The following is a 22,156-nucleotide window of genomic DNA, read 5'->3' as shown; positions in this document are numbered from 1 at the left end:
TTGTTTTTTTAGGCCAGGCACAGAAAGACAAATACCTCATGATCCCACTTATATGTGGAATCTAACAAATGGTCCTCATAGAAGCAGAGTGTAGAACGTTGGTTACCAGAGGATGAGGAGACAGTGGGGGTGGGGAAACAAAGATGAGAAATCCATCAATGGGTACAAAGCCACAGTTAGATGGGAAAAATAAGTTTTGGGGTTCAATTGCATAGTAGCATGACTAGAGTTAACAATATCATTTGTATATTTCAAAATAGCTAGAATATAGGTCTTTGAATGTTCTCATCACAATGATAAATGTTTAACATGATCGATATGCCAATTACCCTGATTAGATCATTACACAATGTATACATATATGGAAAATCATGTTGTACCCCATAAATTTGTACAATTAAATATTTTTTAAAAAGAAAATAAAACCATTTCAAAATAAACATGTTATTGGTGATTTTGTGCCAATATTGAAAAAAGTAAAGGAACTTTTTTTTTCTCATGGTGTAAATGCATATTTGATCTCTCCTATTCTAAACAACTCACGTTGGTCCTGCTGACTTCTCTCTTGACAGTAAACATCTCACCTTTTTTCACAGGAATATTCTGTACTCCGTGAATTAAATCCATTGATATGTTGAAAACTCAAATTTCTCTGTCTCTGTCTCTCTCTTTTTTTTTGTTACAAAGTTTGCTGATTTGCTATGTTATCTTCTTATGAGGTATATATATCAGATTCTGGGATAGAAAGACATTTTTTCTTTTTCTGAGTTTTATCTAACTTCTCTTCCTATGCATTGGGATCCTATTTTTGTTATCTAACTTCTTATAAGTTTTTTCTTCTTGAAAATCAAAAATGTTAACAGGCCAAATTGTATTTTGAATTCTTTGCATAACACGAAAAAACTTCTCTTTTGATCTGGTGGTAACTGAAGTATTCTTAAGCTTAGGAAAATTTTCCTTTAATTTTAATTATTTTCTTCTGCCTGCTTTGATTCTTTTTTTTTTTTTTTTTGGAATTTATATAATCACATGTTTGGTCTATAGAATATATTAACATATTCTCCATTTATTCCTTCCCCCTTTGCATGTAATAATTGGTCCTTCATGTGGCTTCTCTAAGTTTTTGGATATTTCCTTCAGGCAATCTTCTAAGTCATTAATTTGATTTTTTGTAGTATTTAATATACTTTTCAATATCTCTATCATATTTTATATTTTGTTTTTTTATTTGCCAGTAAGTTTTTTTAATAGCTGCTATCTTCATGAATATCACTGAAATAATAAATAAGAAACATTTTAAGTAATTTTTTATATTAGAGTTAGTCTGTTTCATGAAAAAGCATTTGCTTTTAGTCCCCAAATCTCTATGTCTCTGTCTCTGTCTCTATCTCATTCTTTAATTACAACTAATTTTTGGGCCATGTATTTGACAAAGTTAATAGTCTTAAAATATAAAAGGTAGGGGAAGGTTAAAGTGATTTTTTTTTTTAAAAGGCAATCTGTGTATGTGTATGACGTGTATGTTTGTGAGAGAGAGAGAGAGAGGGAGAAAAAGAGAGAGAGAGATAGAGACAGAAAGTTTACGTACACAAAAAAAAAATAAAAAGAGAGCAATGTGCCAAAGGTCCAATAGTTCATAGCAAATATGGTACATCTGCTATGAAGTTGACTGTTAGTTATAGCTGATTGCTGTTGTGCTGAGAAGTAGTATATTTTTGTTTTTGTTTTAGCAGCCTGAGGTCGTCCAGTACTGCATCACTTCTCAAGCTTGTGTAGTTCACATTTACTTGCCAGGCCTTCTCTGAACAGAGCTCAGCAGACATCTCCGTTGACGGGTGGCAAGTTCCGTATGCATTTTGACTCTCTTCTGTCTCTCCAGAGTTCCCCTGAAACCATAACTCTCAGCATCTGTTTTTTTCAAGTTTTGATTATTTTTCCACGGGCTATTTGTAAAATTCCACCCACTTAATTTCGAGGCTCTCCTCTCCTTGTTCCTTGTCCTATACCTGGTACATAAGTACTTCCCTCAGTTGGCTCTCATGTGCTTATACTTGAGAAAATGTTTCAACTTTGGGCATCAACAGAGGGCACTCTTTTTTTCCCAGGACTGATAATGATTTGGTTTCATTTTATTTTGTTATGTGTGTGTGTGTCCTAGTGTTGCTGCTAATTTTTAATATACATCTTTGATCACTGCTGGACTATGCAACAGAGAGATTCAAGTGATGCTGTAGATACTTCAGCCAAACAGATGAATTATTACTTTTTATTTTCTTGAAAGGAATGTGATATATGATATTTTAGAGTATTAAAATAGCTATCATGAAAGTCCTTAGGTAACTATATACATATTTTGCTCTTTATTATTCTTAACACTTTTCAGTGATTAGGGCATCTAGCAGTTTATCTAGTGCTGACTTTGTTTATTTTCATAGTGTTTCTGGTGGAAGAAAATTTCAGTATGTGAGTTTAAACTGCTATCTAAGAAATCTAAATTTCTACAGAAATGTAAACCTGAATTTTAGAAAATTAATTTCTGGTGGCAATGCCTAGAACACACTTTATAGTGAACAAAAATGAAATCAAGAGTAATGTAGTTCAAAAGGTATATACCTATATCTATCCGTCTATCTATCCATCCATCACTGTGAAATATGTTTGAGATTACTTTCATCCAAGTAGTTTATTTCAACCAAATTAGATGAATTCAGCCATAACAGTCAAAGTAAAATAAAGGTTGACTCCTCCTTGGCCTCAGAGAAAGGACAGCAACAAAAACATTATAAGTAGTAATCATAACTAAGTATTTCTAACTATGTGTTTTTGATTTTAATATATAACTATTATAGCATTATTTAAAACATCAATAACAAATAGAATTAGTGGCAAATAATATTAACAGTTAACACTTATTTTTCACTCTCGTATTCTAAGCACTTTTAGAGTAACTTATTTAATATTCATAACAATATATAAAGTCCTACTTTTAAAATATATTACTTTTACACCCATAGATGATGAAACTAAGATGAAGAGAAATCAATACGTGTTCAAGGCCACAAAGCTAGTATGTGGTACCACTGAAATATGAATCTTAACCTCTTCTACAGAACTTAGTCTGTTAACTACAATATTATACAATCTGTAGTTATTATGAATGTTTATGTAATATAATGCTTAAATAATAATAATAATGCTTATATAAAATAACAAAATTAATGTTCATAAAAACATATTTTAATGATTTAAACATCATATTTTCTCTATATATTTTAAACGTCTGTGTAAGTTCAGACAGGAAGTCCACGCTATCTTAATTGAACATGTATAAACAGAATAAACACTTACATGGGAAGAAGAACTGGGATAAACAGACACAAATACCAGTGTGAAAGTAAATGAGATATATTTTAATTATAGGGGTTAGTATGTTAGAGTAACATCTACAGTGAGAGTTGCCTATGATCTAGCATTAACTTACATCTTCTGAACGCAAAGAAGCTTCTTAATTGCAATCTTCATGTCCCTATTTCTTAGGCTGTAGATTATGGGGTTGAAAAAGGGAGCAAGAATGGCAAACATCAGTGCAATGGCTGTGTCCAAAATTGGTGGGAAAGTGGCAGAGAAACGCAGGTACATGAGGGACACACTGCCATAGAACATCAGAAAGACACCAAGATGGGCTGCACAGGTAGAAAAGGCCTTCTGGCGGCCTTCAACAGAGGGAATCCTCAGGATCACAGTGATGATTCTGATGTAAGAAAGGGCAATAATTAAGACAGAGAAGATGATGGCCGCAGCATGGATCACATCTTCAGTCAGAATCATGGATGTGTCTGTACAGGCCAAGCGCAGCACAGGCTCAAAATCACAGAAGATCTGGTGGATTTGATTAGGTCCACAGAAGGGCAGTGTGGAAATCCATGCAATTTCTGGGAGCAACACAAGAAAGCCAAAGACGCAGGAGCCTGCAGACAGCTGAGCACACAGCTGGGGGGTCATGATCGTTGGGTATCGGAGAGGATTACAGATGGCAACATACCTGTCAATGGCCATGGTGGTCAGCAAAATCCCCTCCGAATTTCCCAGTGAATGGAAGAAGTACATCTGCAAGAGGCAGCCAATCATGGAGATGGTCTTCTGCTTACTGATGAGGTTGGAGAGCATTTTGGGAATTGTGGCAGTGGTGTACCAGATCTCCAGAAATGAGAAAATGCTGATGAAATTATACATGGGTTTGTGGAGGTGAATATCCATCCTGACTGCAAAAAACACAATGAGATTCCCAATAACAATGAATATGTAGATGATGAGCAGAGGAATGAAGAAGAGGAGGCTACCTTCTTCCAATTGGGGGAACCCAGAGAAGAGAAACTCTGTCACTGTAAAAGTCTGGTTACTTATCATCATGGGCTCAGCGACTTTAACTGGTATGAATAGAAAGACACAGCTCACTTCCTAGATGAAATGTAAATAGTCAGTTGAATTGGCTCTTATAAGAATCAAATGAAAAATATGCTTTAGGCAGACCATGTGCCTCTATTCATTCATGGATTAATTAAACAGATATTCATTTAATGCCTACTATATGCCAAGCACAACTGTGTGTTTGTTGAATTCAGCAGTAAAGAAAGCAGTCTCTACTTTCATGAAGCTTATACTCTAATGAAGAATATAAGAAATAAGAAAATAAGATTTCAAGAACATCATGTCTATAAATTATATTAACTAAAATGAAATAGGATAAGAGGGGTGTTAATAATAATTGCATTTTATTTCAAAAATCGTTTGAGTCACATACCAGATAATCTCTCTAATGGTTCTTGGCTACAAAAATTTTAGTTCTCTTCCTGTCTATATAATTATTGTGAAGTTGCATTCTGTATTTTCCTGAATATTCCCAGTTTTTAGTGTTCTGTTCTTTTAATCATACCACAGAGTAGCTTTGAATGCGTCCAGAGAAGAGTGTATGTTCTCCAGGCACAAATATCAAGGTGAAGCCTTAGTAGGAAACTCTATTCGCAGCAACAGAAAAAAAACTGAACTAGTAGAAATTGACCAGCATAGAAAGAAGGAACCAGTGAGAAATTCAGCAGTCAAAGATGTTGGATTTTATAGTCAGGATTCTAAAATGACAGCCCATGGCAGATATTGAAAAGAAGCAGAGATTCTTGGTAAATACCTGTCTCCTACTTAGATTGTTTATATCCTGACAATAGTCATCAAGGAATGAGAAGCCAGAATGTGGGATTCTAGCACAGTTTAGGGTTCTTGCTACCATGTCCCTTAAAAGTGATGTGAAGTATGAAGATGCTATCTCTAAAAGTAGCACAAAGGAGCTCATTCAGAGATTATTGTCCAGGCAATTCAGAAAACTGGCCTAACGTTAGTCAAGGAGAAATATTTAGAACACAAAGAAAGTTCGAAAAATCATATCTTTTGGGGGGAAATACGAAACCAAATGAACTCTTTATCCAAACAAGTAAGAACACTTGCTTATGCTGGATGCGATTATATTCCCAGTAAAACAGCAAATATTCTCCCAGAGCTAATACTACTTTAAATATTACTCACAGACAAAATTATTTAAAAGTTTATGTAATTTTGAGAATTGTGTTCGCAGCCACCGCCGCGTCGCCATCGCTCTCTAATGCCAGCGTCGCCTCTCGCTCGCCGAGCTCCAGCCCGAGGAGAAGCGGGTAAGTGAGCAAGTCCGTATACCACGGCTCCTACAAAGCCGGCTGCTCGCAGATCGACCGGAAAAAAACTGGCTGCAGAAGCCGCTCCCGAGAGTGCGCCCTCTACTGGAGGTCTGTGGAAACCTCATCGTTACAGGCCTGGTACTGTGGCACTCCGTGAAATTAGATGTTATCAGAAGTCCACTGAACTTCTGATTCACAAACTCCCCTTCCAGCGTCTGGTGCGAGGAATTGCTCAGGACTTCAAAACAGATCTGCACTTACAGAGCGCAGCTATTGGTGCTTTGAGGGAGGCAAGTGAGGCCCATCTGGTTGGCCTTTTCGAAGACACCAACCTGTGTGCTTGCTATCCATGCCAAACGTTTAACAATTATGCCCAAAGACATCGAGCTAGCACGCCTCATACGTGGAGAAGGTGCTTAAGAATCCACTATGATGGGAAACATTTCATTCTAAAAAAAAAAAAAAAAATTCTCTTCTTTCTGTTATTGACAGTTCTGAACATTAGATATATTTTTTCCCCCAATGGGGTCAAAAGCTACCTAAATATGTGGTTGCAAGTGGAAAAATAGGAGACAGAAATCAGGTATGGGCTGTTTTTCCATTTTCATTAGTGTTTGAATTTTTAATATAAATGCGGGGACGTAAAGCATTAATGCAAGTCAAAATGTTTCAGTGAACAAGTTTCAGCAGTTTAACTTTATAACAATTATAAATAAACCTGTTAAATTTTTCTGGACAATGCCAGCATTTGGATTTTTTTAAAACAAGTTAATTTCTTATTGACGACAACTAAATGGTGTTTGTAGCAGTTTTGTCATACAGTAGATTCCATCCATTCATTATACTTTTCTAACTGAGTTGTCCTACATACATGTACATGTTTTTAATGTTGTCTGTCTTCTATGCTGTTCCTGTAAGTTTGCTATTAAAATACATTAATCTATAAAAAAAAAACCTTTATGTAATTTTGAGAAATGGTATTTGAAATTCCAAATTAAAACAAGGCATTTGAAACATAGATAGAGCCAATGAAAAATTTTGGCACATTTTTGTATTTTTCAGAGATCTCATTGCAGAACAAAGTACATGTCATGAACTAATTCTGTCAAAAACTGACTTATATCGATTAAGTTTGAAAAATATTACTTTGGAAGCTTCTGAAAAGTCAGGTGCCTATAGAGAATTAAGACATGTTGATTGTTCTTAAACATGCTAATTACTCAGATTTTCACAAAATACTGTTAAAAAAATCTCAAATATACAAATCAAGTTTTGAAACAAAGTCTATTCAAAGGCACACTAGTGTTGATCTTTATGTATTCTCTTAGATATGTAATTATCTTTTTATTTTACTTTAAATTAACAGATAAAGTTGTTTGTGTTTATCATGTACAACACGATGTTTTGAAGAATACAAACATCTTAATTATCTTATTCATTGGATTATTTTATAGGACAAAAGAAATTAATATATACACATGATATAATTTTAATTTTAAGTTCGAAAGATGAGTCAAAGAATGGACTATGCTTATTTTTCTTATTGAAAATAAAAGGATCCATATTGATTACAGATAATTGGCTTCAATGCCAAAAAAAAAAATCTAGGGATGATTGAATGGCATGCTAATGAAAACCAATTCTTCAGTTACAAGTTATTAGTTTATTTAACAAACATTTGTTGCTTTTCTGTCGTGTGTCAATCTATTGGGCTTTGAAGACAGATAATCAAGTAAAACACCAAAAATAAAGGAATGTTCTTACTATAACAAAATACAATTAATAAAATGGGGGAATTATGAAGGAGGGGCAGGTTTGGAGTAAGGTGATATGCTTAGAATGGTTTTCTCTGGAGTATCGATGGGACCTAAAAAGGAAGATATCCAACAGGCAGACAGACAGGACTAAATTTCAGAAAGATGTCTGCATCGGTGATACATATTTAGAAGTTACCAGCATATAAGTGATATGGCAACTCAGTATGAATAAAGATATTAAGGAAGAGTATATACACAAAGTAAAAAGTGCGGTAGATGGAAGATTAAGATCTGGGAAACATACGTAAGAGGAAATGGGGGGGGTCATAAAAAAAAAAAAAAAAGAATTGGGAAGGTAGCACCAGAAAGGTAAAATCTTTAAGGAAGAAAGTAGTAGTGACAGTTTCCAATTCTGAAGATCATTCAAGTGATACACAGGGTGAAATAGAAATATTTTAGATGAAAAAATTTGGGAATCATCACTAACATTATCCAGAGAATTTTCAGTGGAATCTGGGGAAGGAAGGCTCATGCAAGTGGGTTAATTTATTTAAATATGAATGATTTTTTGCGCACATAATATGAAAACAGTACAGTATAGAGAAATAAAATGAAATAGTATTTAAGGACATGGGATTTGGATACAGAATGCATAGGTACTTCTTAATTCTGTGATTTTTGGCGGTTGTATAAACTCTCTAGATCACAGTTTCCTCATTTGTAAAATGGAGACGATAAAAACTCATGACTTGCAAGGCTGTTGTACGAAGTATATCAGTTTATACCAGTAGAATGTTTAAAACAGTTACTAACACATTTAAACATTGTTTTATGGAGAAGAAAAATTCTTTGCCGCTCCTATGTATGCAATGGTGTCTGTGAGAAGACAGGCAATTAGGGAACAGTGAATAAGTGCCACAGGAATTAAGTACCAATTCTAGGCTTGGGAAGACTGTGCAAAGTAAATAATTTCTTAACTAAAATTTGAAGGATATGTAGAAGGGTGGTAGGCAAAAAGCTTGTGGCTATGGAGAGGTGTGTTCTAGGAAGAAAGCATAACGTGAAAAGATTCAAAAACCAAAGACAGACTGATGCATTTCTGGAATTAAAAATGTTGCCTTTGGGCACTACACAGCGTGCCTGCCTGCGTGCGTGCGTGTGTGTATGCATTGCAGCGGAGGGGGGCAAAGATGCTTTAATAGATGAAGTTGGAGAGATCAGCAAAAGTCTTATTTTGAAGGAAACAGTAACTTTTGTCTAGGAATGAAGTTTTATCACGCCAGAGGTAAGGAACCATTAAAGAATTTTAAAAAGAGGAGAAACTTTATTTGACAAAAGTTAAGGTTATAAAGGTCAGTCTAGTTGCATTGTGTAGAATGGATTAGAAGCAGAAGTGACTTAAGTCATGTTAGAGGATAAAAGGTCAATATATAAAAGTCAATTATATTTTTATATATTAAGAATATGAACAACTTAAAAATGAAATAAAAAAAATGGTTCACAATACGATTACATACATGAAATAGTTATAAATCTAACAAAATATATGCAGAATTCACATGCTGTAGACTGTGAAACACTGATGAAAGATATCAAAGATTTAAATAAATGGAAAGATACTGTGTTCATGAATAGGAAGACTCATTGTTGTGAGGATGTCAATTCTCCACAGGTTAATCATTTCATGGAATCTCAATCAAAACTCTAGCAGATTTTTCTGTTTTTGTTTTCGGTTTTTACATGTGTTTTTTTGGAGTTGCTGACAAAATGATTCTAAAATTTATATGAAAATCCAAAGGAAAAAGGTAAGGCAGCATATTCTGAAGAAAGAGAACATAATTGGAGGAATCACACTAACTGATTTCAAGACTCACAATAAAGCTAAAAAAATCAAGACAGTATAGTATTGTAGAAAGAACAGACACAGAAATCAATGGAACAAAATAGAGAGTACAGAAATAGATCCCCATATGCATGGCCAGGCAATTCAATAAAGAACGGAAAGTCTTTTAGCAAATAATACTGGAACAAATGGACACAAACACGCTTAAAAAATATAGCACCAAAAAAATGAATGAATGAATGAATGAATAAATAAATAACACAAAGTGGATCATAGGCATAAATGCAAAATAAAAAACTATAAAACCTCTGAAGAAAACATCTTTATGATCTTTGGTTAGAAAAATTTATTAGCTATAACACCAAAAACATGACCCACCCATAAAAGATAAACAATTGATAAATTGAACTTCATCAAAATTGAAAAGTTTTGCTCTGCAAACTAAAATGAATGCAACTGTGGAGAATCATGCCTTCTCCAATTTTAGCCTTTTTCTCATACGATCACTGTAAATGACTAAAAGCTTCACTGTTACTTTCACTTTGACTCCTTGTTACTTTAATTGGCTACTCCTGGCAAGCTCATTTCTCTCTCTCTCTCTCTCTCTCTCACACACACACACACACACACACACACACACACACACACACACACACACACACACACACACACACACACACACACACACACACACACACACACACACACACACACACACACACACACACACACACACACACACACACGCTCTCTCTTCTCTGCCCCTCCCCCCAGGTCAGCTGAGGTCTGAACAAACTGGGGCAGTGAGCAGGGTAACCAATTAAGCACAGTGCCACTCTAAAGAGCAAAGATCATGAAGATCCCACTGGGTACCACTGGGAGGTGCTAGAGGAGTCAGCAAGGCATTCTAGAGGGATGCTACTGAATTCCTTGCAAGAGTCTGAGGGTCCCGGGAGCACTTCTCCAGCCATGCCAATGGGTCAGGGGAAGTGCTAACAGAAGACATGAGACGTTTTTGGAAGATGCTGGCAGATTGTTGATATACTTTTTGTTACAAGGAGGAAAATCTTTGGTCCTTGTCTCTAGCCCCTTACTCCATAGCTGAGTTTACCTGTTGGGTCAGATTAAAGAAGAGAGGGGAAAATACAAACAGAGGGGCTGGGAGAAAGCTAGAAAGCTTGGCTGGAACTGACTCCTAGAACAGTACCCAGAAGTCCTGGCCAAAAAATAAAAGAAAGAAATAGCTGTCGAGCCCTGTCTGCTGTTCCTCCTGGTTCTCCACTCCATGCCCTTGCCCCAGAAAACCTGTGACTAATCCCAGACAGATGGCCTCTATAATCTGACATGGGTTCTTTTTCCTGTGTTCCTTCCTGTGTGTCTGAGAATGCGTTGGAGGACTCCACTGGCTTTTGTCCAGACCTCTCAGTTTTCAAAAATAAACAAGACTAGTGGTTAGGCCAATGCCCCTCTGTCCCGGGGAGACCAGAAACCCCAAGCCAAGGTTAAAATTCACTAGGAAAATAAAAGAAAATTGCAGTTCTTAAGCTTTTTAGTTACTCATGGACAAGTGACTGTGATCCCCACAATCACTGGCACAAAATGAGGGAAAAACAGATAATGCTTTCTGTTCTGAGGTCACCATCACCTGAACCCTTGTCTAAGCTCAACTATCAATGGGTCTCATCAGGTCCCTATAAACCTCCCCACTACTAAATCTATTATTGATATTAATGTATTGTTTGTGTCTACCTCTGCTAGCCTTTGCCCCTAAGCTGTGACAATTGCAGCTGTTTGGGCCATTTTAGTGAGGCATATGGAAAACTGTAAACCTACCTGAGTCATGGGCTTTAGCTATTAGTCTGGCCATTTGTTGGGGCCACTGGCAAGCGTAGGATTGACATATATAAGTGTCCTTTTGAGGAACAAGCTTTTGGATAGAAATCAGTTCTGCTTCTAATAACCTGTTTGTTACTGATGTGGACGCTCATCATAGAGGCCCCTATGCTAACAAGGAGGAACATGACCAACGAGCAGACTGTGTTTGTCAACTAAATGTGAAGACTAAACTGTCCTCCTCCCCAGAACAAGCTGATGTGCAATTGGTCACCTCCTTTATACATGAGAGGACGTCTCATGAAAATTCAGAAATTTTTTCTGGAGAGTGCCTACACATATAGACCTCCACTGTCATCAGAAGTCGCCGAAACAGCATGAAAAACTGCCCTGCCTTTCAGTCCCTGACTAAGGCTAAAAACACTGCCCAAGGACAGATTTGTAAGCCAATGGACCAGGACATTCTTGGCAGGTAAATCACATTGTCCCGGGAAGAGGGATTCTCTGGATCCTGCCCACAGTCAATGCTTTCTCTGAATTTGTCCTAGCCATCTCTATACATTCCACTGACTCAGGCCACACTATTCGGACCCTACAAGAACACATTTGTTTTCTGTTCACTTTTCCTGAGCACATTGCATGTGACAATAGCCTGGATTTGCCACCCAAATCACATCAATGAGTACAATCATGGGACCTATAGAATGGACTCTCTGCGTTCCATATCATCCCCAGCCACAGGGGTTACTGAGCATTTTAATTGACAACTATAGGACAGGCTTAAGTGGCTGATGAAAGGGGAGAAATTCACCCCAGCCTAGGCTGCACATCATAAGCAAGAGTCTTAATTCAGCAGTTCTACAAAAGGGTAGCCTCAGTGCAGTAATTTCCCTAAAGGGCACTTCTCATTTGCACCATATATATTCAGCCAGACTGTCTTCTTCTTCCTTCACTTGTATAGACTATAAACATTTTTACAGTTGTTGGGACCTTGGTCTTTGTGGGGGATCTTATGAGGTCTTCCATCCCCTTTAACCCCTTTCCAAAGACTCATATCAATGGGAGAGTTAAATGTCTTTTAAATAGCAATGTGTGGGAGCCTATGCTAACCCATTTTGAAATCCTTTAAAAATTCAAAAGTCAGTGTTAACTAATTCTTAAACATGATGTGTCTTTCTGGCTAAAAGTTATATAAAAATGTTCTTCTGTAAAAATGCTTTTCTACATCTTAAATGCAAACCTTTGGACAAAAGGTTTAGATAAAACATAAGGGATTTTTTAAAAAAATGTTGAATTTTGATTACTATATGAGACCCACCGCTAACAACAAACTAAGACTCTGACACCTGGAAAGACATTGGGAAGGGAGGATATTTTAATAATCTTTGTTTTCTGGACTTGCTTTTAACCGTTTTACTCTCCTTCTAAAAAAAAAAAAACAAACAAAAATTTTCTTGTGCTGCCTTTTCAAGCTGCTACAAATTGACAATTCTGCCTATGAGGTAACGGAGAGTGGCCCCAACTCCCATGCTTTGCATGAAAAATACCCGCAGATACTGTCAACACTTGTGAGACTGATAGACTGATGTCACGGATGAATAAAACTTTAAAACTGACTGCCTCATATAGTCCCTCTGAAAACGAGGACTAAATTATTTAGACTGGAGTAGAAACCCCAGGTCAGATAACCCCAGAATTTGGGGCTCTGTTAACCTGATTGCCTGATTAATGCATGTCCTGTTTGGATACCTTAACACTGTTAACTCTTTGTTTTCAGAGGGACCATGTATGCCCTCTGAGATAGTGTTTCTTATGTATACACTCTGACTGTCATGACACTGTCTGAATCCTAGAATGCCTTTAGGTTAGCCTACTGGCCAGAGTTGTGCTGTGCCTGAATTGATGCCTCAGGCAGGTAAAAAAAAAATTCATATAGAAACTGAAGAAAAAATCCTCTTTGCTCTCTAAAGTAGACCCTAATGGGTCATATGGACATCTTCTTTTCCTTACTTGGTAACTATTGGGACTCATGGTTATATTCAATCCTCCAGGTAAGACTGATCGTCTTGCTTGGAATGACCTTGATCGTGGCCTTGTTCCACTACTGCCTCAGAGTGACTACCTGGTTTGTGTCACAGCCCCTCCAAGTCTGACCTACTCGGGACCATGATGGGGTAGCCTATGTTTCTCATTCAGGTCCTAAAAACTCAAGAGGTAGAAGTGAGAAGTCCAACTCCTGGTTAAAAACCTGTGTGTGATTTTTTCAGGCTTATACATAGGCAATTACTAAGGCTTTACACGGCAGGCTCATGGGGAAAGCTGCCCTCCCCACACCAGACTTGGTGCATAGCCTATGCATTGTGGTCTCTGAAGGGAGTTGTGGTCAAGGACTCAGCCCCTCTGGCTGGTCATGCTCTTTGCATATTTATATTCCTAGACCCAGAGGCTTCTTCATGTCTCTTTATCTGAAGCCTTTGGCTGTGGTCTGTAGAGAGTTAGAAATCTTGATTTTCATTTGATTTTTAGAATAGGGTTTTTAGGTAATGCATGTATGAGGCAAAAGCCCCTGGCCAGGGGGCAAAAGCCCACAGCTAGCTGGGCAACAGCCCATCTAATCAACTCTAATCACTGTTTAAGTGTGGTATTGTATACTTTAATGATTTTAGAGCTAACAAGTAGTTGGCATACTGATCTTGTTAAAAGATTTTAAAGAATTGTTGTAGGTAAGAATGTGAAAAAATATTTGCTAAGGGCAAGCTGTCTGTTGGTGGAAACTTTGGAGACAATTATACTTAGATTTAATCATAAGAATGTAACTTTTGCTTAAATCATTTAAGGAGAGGTTATATTTTAGATAATTATAGCAGTTTGACCAACTTAGCTTTTCACAAATTGTACTTTGGAATGTCACGTTGTTAATTTTACTGATGTTACTATTTTACATTGTTGAAGCTATACTTATTATACATATATAATTTTTGTCACATTGCTTGTGCCTTTGTGTGCTTTTGAAATGGTTGAATCAACTGATTTTTCTTGTGAAACTTCCTTGTCTTTACAATGGAAAACAGAAGCTAATTTTGAATTGGGGCTGTACCCAGTTTTTCCCTTCTAACAGAGGAATTGCTGAGGTGCAGTCCCTCTGGCTTCTCATTGCAGTCATATTGCTTTGAGTAATCCTTTTTTGCATCTCTGTTACACAGACAGAAGTGTAACGGAGATCCTTTTCAAATGTCTCTGCTGAGGCCTACTCACAAGAAGAGGAAAGGGAAAACTTGAAAACACTTTTCCCCACATTAACTTAGCCTAGCACTTTGCCTAGCCCTCTTCCCTGCCTTTTCTCAGGATCCATGAAATTGCTGCAGACTTTTATTCAGGGACCCCTCAACAGTGAGACAACCCTTAACTCTGCATTGGTCCACTAGACCTTGGATGAGTGCACCAGCCCATGGGGGAAAATGGAACAGAGGGGAGTACATACTTTCTCTGATTTTAGTCTCGTGCTCATATTATCACAGCAAATGATTAAAGATCTCACTGTTAACTTTTGTTTGGACTCCTTGTTGATTTAATTGGCTGTCTCTCAACACTGCTGAGCCCCTGACCTACACACATGAAAAGATTATGGGAAGGGGAAAGATTTATACTATATTCATTTGCAAATCAGTATAGAGACCACTATTTCTAATTCCTGAGAAGTGAGACATTTTGGAACACTAAAGCAGTAGAGTTATTGTGTTTCTGGCATTTCTGTGTATTTCTTCAAAGTGATAATTTTAATCATTTTAAAAGAGTTGGGGTGCCTATGTTTTAGCAAAATCAATCTTCTACTCTACAGAGGTTAATATGTCAGAAGTTTATTTGTTGGAGACTAGCAGGAGAGAAATGAGATGACCCAATCCTACTTGGGAGAAAGGAAGATATTCAAAACAAACAAACAAAATTCCTCTGGTGTACAGACTAATATCCTGGGATAAGATTTTTAATAAAAGGCTACTCTGATGTATCTGTCCTCTTTTTATTAATGGTCTTGCTGGTTTATGTTTATCTGACTGGGACCAGAGATCAGTATGTAAAATGATATCCTCCTGGGTCATAATTAATTTAGAAGATTCTGAGGATATGAAAACAGGAATAATATTGCTACCAGTGAAAAATTCTTAATTATTCAATCTATCATGCTTTAGAAAAAATGTAACATTATCACTGATTTATAATTCTACAGCTCCTATTCCATTCAGGCACCCATGTGATCTCAAATACACCCCCAAATATTGTTATTTGAATCAACAGAAGGAGTACTGGTGAAATGTCCCTTTCCTCTACCTAGTAGGCAATTTTCTTTCTCCTTGGCACATGACAAGCCTACATCTTGGACCCATGTTTATTCTCTTACCTCTGGCAGAGACGATAAGGTCTCTTCTCTTTCCTGGCTTTATGCAGTTTATGTTCCTTCAGTTCATCAGGAACAACTGTTGTACCTGTTTCTAAAAGCTTTTGGGGAGAGATTTATCTACTGGGGCATTTCCCCCTGGTAACTAGAAAAAAAACAGCAGTTCCATTTCCCCATAGCTTAATTAATGGAAACTTCTTCCTCTGATCTTTTCTCATTAGTTCTCCTTTGTGTTAGGAAATTCCAAGAGTCTTAGTGAAGTATGGGTCTCCTTCAGTAGACTTGCTCAGAATTAACAGGTTATATGAATACACATTATGAAGAATTGCTTTCAACTGATTAGAGATTTTTAAAAAAATTTAATTTCCTTACCCTATGAAAGGATAGTTGCATTTTTCAAGGTCTGCTCAGTTTCCTAAAGAAGACATAATTTTCATTGAATAACATTGTTGACTGTGGAAAAGACAATACTATGAAAAGTTTGTTTACTTTGTTGAAGTTACTCCTTTATTACAAGTTCTAAATATAAACCACTACTCCACTTTTTAGCCCACACATACACAATTAGTTCCAGTGGTTCTGATGTAGATTTTTTCATAATGTAAGAATACCAATAATCTCCACATTTCAAAGAAATTTGTACAATCTTAACTCTTCCTCATATCCATGCTCCTTGCAAGGTGAATTGGGACACTTCCCACCAAGAGGTAGAATTTTTTTCCCTTACCCGCATCCCTTTGTGACATCAGTTGGCCAATATATTATAACTGAAGGGATTGTGTACCAGTTCTGAACCTAGTTTTCACTTAGACTCTGTCTCAACACATTAACCAGTCATTGTGTTAACAACAAACTCAGACTAGCCTGCTGGAAGGTAAAAGACCACATAGAAGAGAGTGCAATCGTCTTAGCAATGTTGTTCGAGTTCAGCCAGTTCTAGCCAACCAGCTGCTATCCCTGAATACATGAGTGAGCCAGAACTAGAAGAAAAACACATTTGTTTCCAGTACAAGTTGCCAGACCATGAAATTATGAGACAAAAAGTTTCATTTTAAACCACTAATTTGGGAGTGGTTTGTTTCATAGCAAAATATAACTGGTAAGGTCTCTTAAATCACCCTTTCCACCTCCACTTTTCTTTCAGTCTAACCTTCTAATTCATACTACACTATGAATGTGATTCTAAAAAGGTAATTTCTTAAATTTCTCCAATGTCTTCATTTATAGGTTGGCTTAAACTTTAATATCTCATGGCATGACCTTCCAAGTTCTGCATATTTTGCCCTTATCCTTCATCTCATGACTCTTATTCACAGTATCCCTTCCACACACGTCTGCATTTGGTTCCTTTAATGCACACAGATGTTTCGAACTCAGAGCATTTGCACAAATGATTTAACTTATACTTTTTTCTGGCTGATTTCTTCTCACTCTTCAAGTTTCAGCTTAAATGCTGCTTCATCAAAGAAGTCTCCTCTGTACCTGCTTCTAAATAAATATCCATGCTTATTAATTTTTTCTACTCATATTGCTAAATTGCTTTAGAAAATATTATTCCATTTTGATATCCTATCAGCACTGTCTGAGTGTATATCTTCATCACATTTTAATTATCATTTTAAAATAAAACTTAGCTTTTAGTAAAATGTAATACTTTATTATAAATAAGTTAGAAACCACAGTTAAGTACAAAGTTGAAAGTAGAAAGCATTTGTTAAATTTGCATCCAAACGTAATAAGAGTTGAAGACCTAATTTCATTTTCTTTACAAATTAAGGGTCAAAAGCATTAGTGAGTGGTAAAGTCAGTTTCCAAAATGTTTTTAATTCAATAGAGTATGGGGGGGAAATGAATAGAAAAGGTGAGAAGTATCACATTGAGTAAGTGTAAGTATATAACAGTTTTGCAGAACTTTTTCTGTTATAAATAAATATATATATATAAATGTATAAATGTAGGTATCTGTGTCCTAAATTATGACTTAAAATATATTCTTCGTTGTGAATCACAGCCAACAAGTATTTATGATTCCACTTGCTCCTCATTACCTCAATTTTCTGCTCTCATTGGTAGTAAAACTCTATGATACAGTTGTTTGTACTTGAAATTTCCAATGTTTTTTGATACTGTTCTAAACTACTTCAGGCAAACTTTTGCTTCCACAAATCTGTGCAAACTTCTCTTACTAAGCAATGACCTACAGATGGACATCCCCCATAGTCAATTTTCAGTTCTTATATTACTTGACTGTTAGCAGAATTTGACATAGTTAATCACTTCCTCCTTATTGACGTATTTTATTCACTTGGCTTTCAGGATTCTTGGTTTTCCTTCTGTTTTAATGTTCACTTATTCTGAATCACATTTTCTGATTTTTCATGTTTTCTCCAAATTTGTAATTTTGGAATGCCCCAAAAGACCCTTGATTGTCTCATCCAGTCTCAAGGATTTAATTACGTAATATGTGCTGATGATTCACACGTATATCTTCATCCCAGCCTTCACCCTGAGTATCTAACTCAAGTAACAGCCCACTAAATATTTTTATTGGATGTCAAACAGTCCACTTAAACTTAAAATGTGCAGAACTAAACGTGTGCTATCTCCTCCCAGCATCTCTCTTCAGTATTCCCTGTCTCATTTAATGGCAACTCCATCATTCCAGTTTGTCACCCTTGACTCCCCTCTTTCTTTCAAACTCTGCTTTCAATCTGTCAGAAAATTCAGTTAGCTCTGTTGTCAAACTATATCTAGACTTAGACCACATTTCTCTACTCTCCTCACTACCGTCTTGATCTGAACCACCATCACCTCTCACCAGGATTATTGCAATAGCCCCCCGAGGACTCCAGCTTCCACACTTGCCTCTCTCAACGTCTTCTCAACACAAGGAACAAACAAGATTCTGTTCAACACCAAATCAAATAATATCTTCCCTCTGCTCCAAACTCCCCAATGGCTCCCTAATTCTCAGAGAAAATTATTAAAATCTAAATCTTACAGTAGCCTTCATGGCCCTATGGGATCCATCTCTCTTTTGTTTTTCTGGACTCATCTTCTACTTTCCTCTCCCTGTCCCTTACCCCATTTCACCACAGTAGAATCCTTGATTTCTTAAACAGGCCAAATGCTTGCCCCCTTAGAGCTTTTTCACTAGCTTTTACTGCTGCCTGAATTATTCTTTCTCCATATATCCATATGGCTAACTCCTCATTTTCGTTAAGACTTTGTCCAAATGTGACCTCTAAATGATGTTCAACTTGACCAATCTATTTAAAATTATGATCCTCTTACTCACACTGGATCATCTTATTCTATTACACTTTCCTTTCAATTTCCCACAGAACACATAGTTTAGTGTTATTCGTTAATCCTTTATTTTCTTGTTTATTTTTAATGTGTTTTAAAAATATCTCCCTTCACTACAGTGCAAGCTACATAAAAGCAGGGAATTTTTTTGTTGGTTTTCTATCACACAACTAAAACAGTGTCTGGCATGGTAGTCTCAGTAAATATCTTCTGCGTGAATAAAGAAATGGACTACATAATTATTTTCTTAGTGTCTTGGTGTCTTTTAAACTTACCAAGATTTTAGGGTTAACTAACGAAATGTTTAAGAGAATCAAAACCTATTAATCATATTTTATGTTAAAAAACTCATATATATTTGGTGCTTTTAGTATTTGCATTATTTAAGATAATTTGACCTATTAGAATACCAGATCAATCTTGTAATTTTAATTTCAAAATTATTATGAGCAATTAATTTAGACTTGCTTTTTAGTTAACTTTATTGAGGTAAAATTTTTAGTCAATAAAATTTACACATTACACAGATATGGGCTTGTTATTTTTAGTTGAAATCTTACCACATTAATTATGGTATTGAAACATTTAGAAGGATTTAATATTAGCCACATTGATAAATTTTTTGGTTATAAGTTTACTTTTAAAAGCAATGGACACTTTGTTTATTAAGTCAAAAAGTCGAAGTAGTCAAAAAAATTGTGTCTATTTTATTTAAATGTAGTTTAAGGGGATTTAATTGTCAAGCTTAGAAATCAGACCAAATATTTGTCAAATACCATAAAAAGTGAAAGATAAAATCTATTCGACTTATAAACACAATACAAGGTTTCTAAGCAAGAATTCAGAGATTAAATATGATTGGCATTTCTGAACAGTTACCTCAAATAAATTTCAATTTAATTTTATAACTGAAGAAATGTGTATATAATTTTTTGTCATGGAAATTTTTTATGACGGATGTTGAGAAGCTCATGTTAAAGTAGGATTTGAATATACAGGAGTGAGAGGGGATAAAAAATAGAGCTGGGTCCTTAAGTTCTGGAGTTGACCTGAAGTTGGGAGTACGGTCTTCCACTTCAGCACTCTCCAGTGAGTCCGGGGATTTATCCACCTGCCTGAGAGCAGCCGACTGAGGCTTTGTACTTTTGTCCTATACGACTGGTATTTCCATTCTTGACACCCCTCTCTTCCTGCACCTTCTAGCTGGCCTCCTGTTTTTTATTATATTATACCACTCACAATTGTCCTGTGTTCTTGCTTTTCTCTCCACAGGAGATGGGCAAAAATCCTTTTGTAGAAACAATTTACTCGGCTCCTAAAACTACTAGTATAGTTTGTGGGAAGAAAACAGGGAGACGTTTATCCCCAAAGATAAAATGTATGTTAACTTTTAAAATGATGAGCATAAGTTCAAAAGTAGAAGAGAAAAAAGGGAGGAACATTCCAGAGCAGAAAAATGAGAACAAAGATATTGAGGTATGAAACTGGCACATTTTAACACACCATACCATAACACAACATGGAAGATTTTTTATAGTGATATTAATTTTTTTAAAATAACCAACTGCATCAAGGTATAATTTGTGGTTGGGGGATTGAGGGGGAGGGGTAATCCCAAGGCTATATATTGTGTGTACTTAATGTTTAAGCTCCCAAGAGTATTTGCTCAGGAATCTTCAAAACAATGCAAAAATTAACCCACAAAGGAATAGTAGCAGAATGACACAAACATCACAGTCAGTGACTACATGGGCTGTATAAATCATTGTCATACATTTGAAGACAACCTATGAAGGGGTAAAAGTTTCTGAGCTTAAGTTTAGAGAGTCATGCTTCTTGCTAAAGCAAAACCACTTCACTGTTGTACATCTCATTAATCTTTTAAAAAAGAAAAAAAAAAAACCCACCAAACAAACAAACAAACAAAAACTGATATACCGGTGTCATGACTATATAGAATGAAAGAGCAGTTAAGGGAAATATTTAGATGAGCAAGGTATAAACTGTTTATAAGGTATTGTTTACGCTATTATCTTCTATTAATTTGGAGGAGATGAGTGAATGATACCACATTATTTGGAGTTGTGAAGTGGAGAAATAGTTTGTTATAATCTGTAAATGATATAAAGATAGATAATCTGCAACAGACTTCCTCTGTCAGATCAACCAATAGCTTTTAGTTTAGAAATTGGAAATAACTGCCAATCAGCAATATGAAAACAAAACGAGTACAGTGGTTTTAGAAAGTGATTTTTTAGCATCATACTTATAGAGATGATGGGATTTCTTTGAGTAGAAGATGGGTATGAACGCTCATTAGCTCCCAGAGCCACTGAATATCTTTTGAGAACAGAGGATTCTCATGATGGTATCTTTCATGTCTTTGTTCCTCAGACTGTATATTAGTGGGTTGAAAAGTGAGCAGGGACAGCCAACCTCAGGGCAATGGCCTTGTCCAGTAGCGGTGGGAACGTGACAGAGAAGCACAGGTACATGAGTGTCCCACTACCACAAACCAGCAAGAAGACAGTAATATGGTCCGTGCAAGTGGAGAATACCTTCTGAGGCTCTCCCCTGAGGGAGTCCTCAGAATCAAGGCGATGATTCATAAATAGGAAAGAGCGATGCTGGAGACAGAGCTCAGGATGAAAGTAGCGTAGATCACATCTTCATCCAGAACCATGGGCATGTCTGCAGAGGCCACGCACAGCACAGGCTCAAAGTCTCAGAAGAGGTGGCGGATTCATTAGAGCCACAGAAGGGAAGGGTAGAAATCCCCACAACCTCTGGCAGTAAGATAAGAAAGCCACAGATGGAAGAGCCAGTGGATAGCTGGATGCACAGTTTACGGATCATAATGACTGAGTACCAACAGGGATGGCAGATGGCAACATCCCTATCCATGGCCATCACTGTGAGGACTAGGGCTTCCGTGACCCCAAGTGAGCTGAAAAACACATCTGCAGGAGGCAGCCAATGAAAGAGACGGTCTTATGCTCACTGACCGGGACAGAGAGCATTTTGAGGATGGTCACTGTGCTGTACCAAGTGTCCGGGAAGGAGAAGATGCTGATGAAATTGTACATGGGATTCTGGAGATGATGTCCAGCCAGAGAGCAAAGAAGATCATGAAATTTCCAACAATAACAAACACATAAATGAAGGGCAAAGGGATAAAGAAGAGGCTGTTATCCTCAAACTGAGAGAAATCAGAGAAATAAAACCCAGTCACCATTGTCTGATTCCCCTGGTCTATATGTTCAGCGGTTTCACTTGTTGGCTGATGGAATAAAACACAAACAGTCAGAATTTTATGCAT

At 36.6% G+C, this 22,156-nt stretch overlaps 1 protein-coding gene and 2 pseudogenes across 1 annotated transcript; 1 reads left to right on the top strand and 2 right to left on the bottom strand.

Moving 5' to 3' along the window:
* Positions 1–3,477: 3,477 nt before the first annotated feature.
* On the bottom strand, positions 3,478–4,410 carry LOC134385003 (olfactory receptor 6K3-like). Its single transcript, XM_063106849.1, has one exon. It carries the CDS (start codon positions 4,408–4,410, stop codon positions 3,478–3,480), a length of 933 nt encoding a protein of 310 aa, XP_062962919.1.
* A 731-nt stretch (positions 4,411–5,141) lies between these two features.
* On the top strand, positions 5,142–6,122 carry LOC134384326 (uncharacterized; annotated as a pseudogene).
* Positions 6,123–21,153: 15,031 nt separating this feature from the next.
* On the bottom strand, positions 21,154–22,156 carry LOC134384325 (olfactory receptor 6K3-like; annotated as a pseudogene).

The sequence above is a fragment of the Cynocephalus volans genome, chromosome 8 (assembly GCF_027409185.1).
Source record: "Cynocephalus volans isolate mCynVol1 chromosome 8, mCynVol1.pri, whole genome shotgun sequence".
NCBI lineage: Eukaryota > Metazoa > Chordata > Mammalia > Dermoptera > Cynocephalidae > Cynocephalus > Cynocephalus volans.
This window is presented reverse-complemented; position numbering and strand designations above follow the sequence as displayed.

Coding starts and splice junctions, on each gene's coding strand:
- LOC134385003 (XM_063106849.1), bottom strand. CDS start 4,410: ATGATGATAAGTAACCAGACTTTTACAGTGACAGAGTTTCTCTTCTCT.